Here is a 4,861-nt window from a genome sequence, read left to right as displayed (position 1 = left end):
CGCTGACCAGAATAGTACTGAAAAGTGAAAGTGGAAAAGAATTTATAAAATTTAATTAGAAATGCAGTTCTCAGAAGTTACCAAAGGAGTTATTAAATATCTCCTGTTTTTCTTCAATTTTCTTTTTTTGGTGAGTTGAACTTGAAAAAATTTTTTGGAATTTAAGTTTGAAAAGTTTGAAGTTTGAAATGAATTAAAGGGTTTGAAGTTTGAAAAAAAGGAATTAAGGAAGCATGTGAAGTTTTAAAAGGAATTAAAAAGCATGCAAAGTTTAAAAAGGATCATAAAGCTCAGCACGAAAGTGAAAATAGCAAGAAATTGAAAAAGCCATTCCACAAATGAACAGCCGCATAAATTCTCAATTAGAATAATTTTTCCATAATCGATTTTGGATTTTAATTCAAATTGCTGAGAATTGAGGCCAACCAGCATGTTCATGCCCTAAATTTTTACAAAATTACCATAAGTTCTTTCTTTTTCAAAATTACCCTCAAAAGTTTATCTTAAGGCATGAACTTAAGTAATCCAATTTTTTGCTATCGGTGGTCATGATCATTTAATATTCAAGCTTAATGAAGGCACAAGTACAACAAACAATAAATTATTCTTTTCACACAAAACTTTCTTCCTTTTATGTTTATTTTTCCTTTTCACTTACGTGTGACCAATGGGAAAAAACTTTTTTTTGGAATCTATAGAACAAATTCCGTTTCCATTGACCATTCGACAATGAATTGTCCCAATTACATATTAAAAAGGAAAAGAAAATTTCATTTCTAATAAATTTTTGTTGACACCAAAAAAAGGCTGAAAATGTCAATCGCCCACAATGGTCATTAGTATTGATGTGTAGTTTTTGGTGTTTGATCATTATTAGTGACACGTAAATGTGCATGCATTGACTATTTCCCCTAATTTAATATCCGAAAAATAATATAAATCATTTTCTATTCCTTACAGATATCTGGATTGGGAATTTTAATTGCTGGAATCGTCGTTCTTCATGATGTAACCGATTTCAATCACTTCCTTGATGACAGAATCACTGCTCCACCAATAATACTCATTGTTGCTGGATTATTAATATTTTTAATCGCATTTTTCGGTAATATTAATTATTCATGTTATGAGGCATATGATAATTCATCATAGCACGATGTATGTAGAATACGGCTTATGGAATTTATAAGAACAGAATAGACTTTGGATATATTTAATGATTTTTTTGAAAAAATACTTTGAGAATTGTGATGAGATTTGAGTTTTTGCGAATTTAATAGAATTAGGGGAATTTAAAGGTAGAAGTTGAGAAAATTAAGGGTTTTAAATTTTTTTAGATTTATTCGAGTTGTGACAAACCTCAAACTTAGAAGATAATGAATTGAAGAGTGATTTTAAAAAGTTACAAACTCATTTCTAGTAGGGATATGGAAATCTAAATTGATAATTTGTAAGAATTCAACAATTTTCTACTGTTGCTATGATGAGTTGCAAGATTTATAATTTATAAAAGGGTTATTCAAAAATGATGTCTATTATTGGAAATTGGAAATGTCGAAATTTACCAAAACTAGTTAAAAGAACTAGCCTTAGGAACTTGACATAGGGACGACTAACTTGGAAAAAATTAAATTATGTCTAGTTAATGTCTAGTCAACCATAACCGTTTAACGTACACGGAATTTGACAAAAAAATATGTGCTGATATGAATTTATTTGCTCTTGAACGCATCATCTATGGTCTTGAATATATCTAATCGGTCAATCGATCAGAATTCCGGTACCAGCCTAGCGTGACTCTGTCATAAAACCAGATTTAAACCGGATCTTCGTGACTCTTAGTTACAAATCTTAGTGACTTTGAGTAAAAATGGCTAGAATCATGTCTACTAGTGACACTGACTTACGAGTCTAAGTTAAATTAATTATATCGCTGTATGAATGCTCTTGAACTCACCTGAATATTAGAAATAGATCCGTAACTCGGCGTCACGTAGAGACACGTAAGAGACTCTGACAAATCTTAGAGTTTCGAGTCTAAGTACACTGACTTACGAGTCATGAGAATTCGACTCGTAACTTTAAATCTGATACCATGATTTAGAGTCAGATTCGAATAATATCAGGACAAAGTCACAATAGGACGGAATTTCGTAGTCGAAGGAAATCATATTTCCAAAAGAAATAAAGAAATTCGTTAAATTTTATGAATTTGATCTATATTCTAAAATTTGAAATCATAGTTCCATAGATACAGATCAGACGTTTGGAAATTTCAAAATTAATTTTCAATTGATCACCAATGCGAACAACATTGCCTATAATCTTATGAATGTGGGTTTTTCCAATTTTTCAAGGAAATTTCTCAAAATACCCTTGCAATTTGAAGAATTTCTTTAATTTTGATATGCTTTCCCGACTTCCCGGTCCAGAAGATTTTGGGGACTCGGGAAGGAACGGAGACGGGACTTTCTCAAAATTTCCCGGTCCCGGCCCAAAAAATGGATAAATTTTGACCCAGAAATTCTTCAAGACTATTTCACTGACCTACCTATTAGACGTCATTATTGAAAGAAAAACCCAAAATTAACATCATTTTTTTTCTTCCTATCCAAAATTAATGAAAAATTGTTCATGCTTTAACAAATGATTAATTTCCTATTAGGATGTTATGGTGCTTTGAAAGAAAGTCCAAAGCTTCTATATACGGTAAGTGAAAACAAAATTTTCTCTCTTTTTACTTCCACTTAAATCAATACGAGAAAAAAAGCATGTGGAAAGGGTGAAAAAGCCTGTCAAGGTTACCGGCAATTAGATAAAAATTATTATTAACTTAAGAATATTTTATGTCCATTTTGCCAGTTTGCATTCCTGCTTGCCATCATTTTCATAATTGAAATTGCTGTTGGAATTGCTGCCATAACATTCCGAAATGATTTGGAAGGAATTCTTAATACACAATTAAGGCAATCTATGATTCGACAAAATAAGGTCAGTATATATTATGGTGTTCCTGTATTATAATTATAGCTTATTGTTGCATTTTGTTTTGTGAGCATTTGGGCAGAACCGAATGCATTTAAGGATATTAAAGAAGTGAAAAAGGGTTCCTTTATGTGTACTTATTAATTATCATGTTTTTCCTTTATAATCATAAAATAGTATTCCTTAATATGCACTAATGTGTTTTCTTTTTAACAAATTAGTGTTGATTAATGCATTAGTGCGCATTATCTTCGAGAAATTACCTTTGATGAATTTGGGGGAATTCTTAAGACATGTGTTCCTCTTATGTTATTATAATTAATATAATTAATGAATAATTAAAAATGAAATTTCAATTTAATGTAGGACGATATGATGGCATGGGACACCGTCCAGAAGAAATTACAATGTTGCGGAATTGATGGACCCAGAAATTGGTTCGAAAAGAATGAGACAAAAGAAGGTATGGAATTAAAATTTGTTCCTATATGTTTGATTTACAAATGAGTATAATTATTCTTAAAGCTGTTCCCGCCAGTTGCTGCCGCCCACAATATATTGACAGAGAAACGCAAAATTGCTTGAATGCAGCTCCTTTGTATATGTAAGTTATGATTATGTCATTTTAAAAACATTTTAGATGCTAATGATATTTTAATTTATTTATAGGGATCGCGTTTACACGGTATGTAACAGCATGATTTATGCTAATGATGCCTTTATGAATCGAAAATATTTTTATTAAAAATTTATTCACTCATTTTTTTCGTATCTTTCACACGTTATATTTATTGTAGTAAGGCCGTTATGATGCTTTTATTTTTTTTTATAAATTTAAATTTCATAAAAGGGCTTTGACAATATCATCAAATTATGTTTCTGGTTTATTCATGTTGAATGTGATCTATTTTAGCGAACATCTGGAGTTGTTTGCGTGTTTTCACTTTTATTTATGACAATCATTTGTGTTTGGAAGTGATTTAATTACTGAATAATTAAAACCAGACTTTGAAATTGATTCTAATTTTATACGAGGTATAGTCGATTTAAGACGACATTCCCATGCAAATTCTAAGTAGACTGTAAATGTTAAAGACAGTCTTAAGTACAGTCTTTAAGTTAAGTCTTACAATTTCAAGATTTCGTCGCGGATTCATTTCCTAAATACCACAAATTAGGCAATTGATCAAAAATCTGGTCAGAGTGATTCTGGCATGGTGCAGTATTTTAACCGAATCCGGCACCAAGTCAGTGACACGATGGACTAGTGCCAATTTTTAGATCAATTTACCGACTTGTTTTTTCGAGTTTATTAATATTACCGCCTCTACCAGACTTCAGCCACTAGTGATGCAGATGAAAAAGAGTAGAGCTCGAAGTCGACTCGAATTGTATATGGCAGAGTTGCGATGACAGGTACCTGTCACAGGTAGAGGTGACAGGTTCTGTCAAAAGATGACCTGTGACAGGTCGTTACCTGTTGACAGGCAGAAAAATTTGGCCTGTCACAGGTCTGACCTGTCGCAGGTCACGCCTGTCACAGGTGATGGCCTGTCGACAGGCGAAATTTTTCTGCCTGTCACAGGCGCGACCTGTCACAGGTGTCGCCTGTCACAGGTCTTCACCTGTCGACAGGTCAAATCTGTCTGTCTGTCACAGGCGCGATCTGTCACAGGCCACACCTGTCACAGGTCTTCACCTGTCCACAGGCAGATTTTTTCTTCCTGTCACAGGTTCGACCTGTTTCTGTTATATGTACCTGTCATCTTTTTAAAAAAAATTTTCACTTGTGAAGTATAAAATTTCATTCAAAATTTATCCAATTTTTTTTGTTTTCAGAGAAAAGAGTTCAAATCTCAAATTTTATTTATATATT

General features: G+C 32.3%; 1 protein-coding gene across 1 annotated transcript; it reads left to right on the top strand.

The window, feature by feature from the left end:
- Positions 1-3,787, top strand: LOC139096380 (23 kDa integral membrane protein-like). The gene is made up of 7 exons (XM_070648083.1): positions 1-130; positions 961-1,105; positions 2,666-2,709; positions 2,863-2,991; positions 3,352-3,448; positions 3,511-3,589; positions 3,655-3,787. Exons 1-7 carry the CDS (start codon positions 62-64, stop codon positions 3,728-3,730), a joined length of 639 nt encoding a protein of 212 aa, XP_070504184.1. The 5' UTR covers positions 1-61; the 3' UTR covers positions 3,731-3,787.
- The last annotated feature ends 1,074 nt before the right edge of the window (positions 3,788-4,861 follow it).

This window comes from Chironomus tepperi, unplaced genomic scaffold (assembly GCF_022539635.2).
Source record: "Chironomus tepperi strain 1889 unplaced genomic scaffold, CSIRO-AGI_Ctep_v1 contig_386, whole genome shotgun sequence".
NCBI classification, from domain to species: Eukaryota; Metazoa; Arthropoda; class Insecta; order Diptera; family Chironomidae; genus Chironomus; species Chironomus tepperi.
This window is presented reverse-complemented; position numbering and strand designations above follow the sequence as displayed.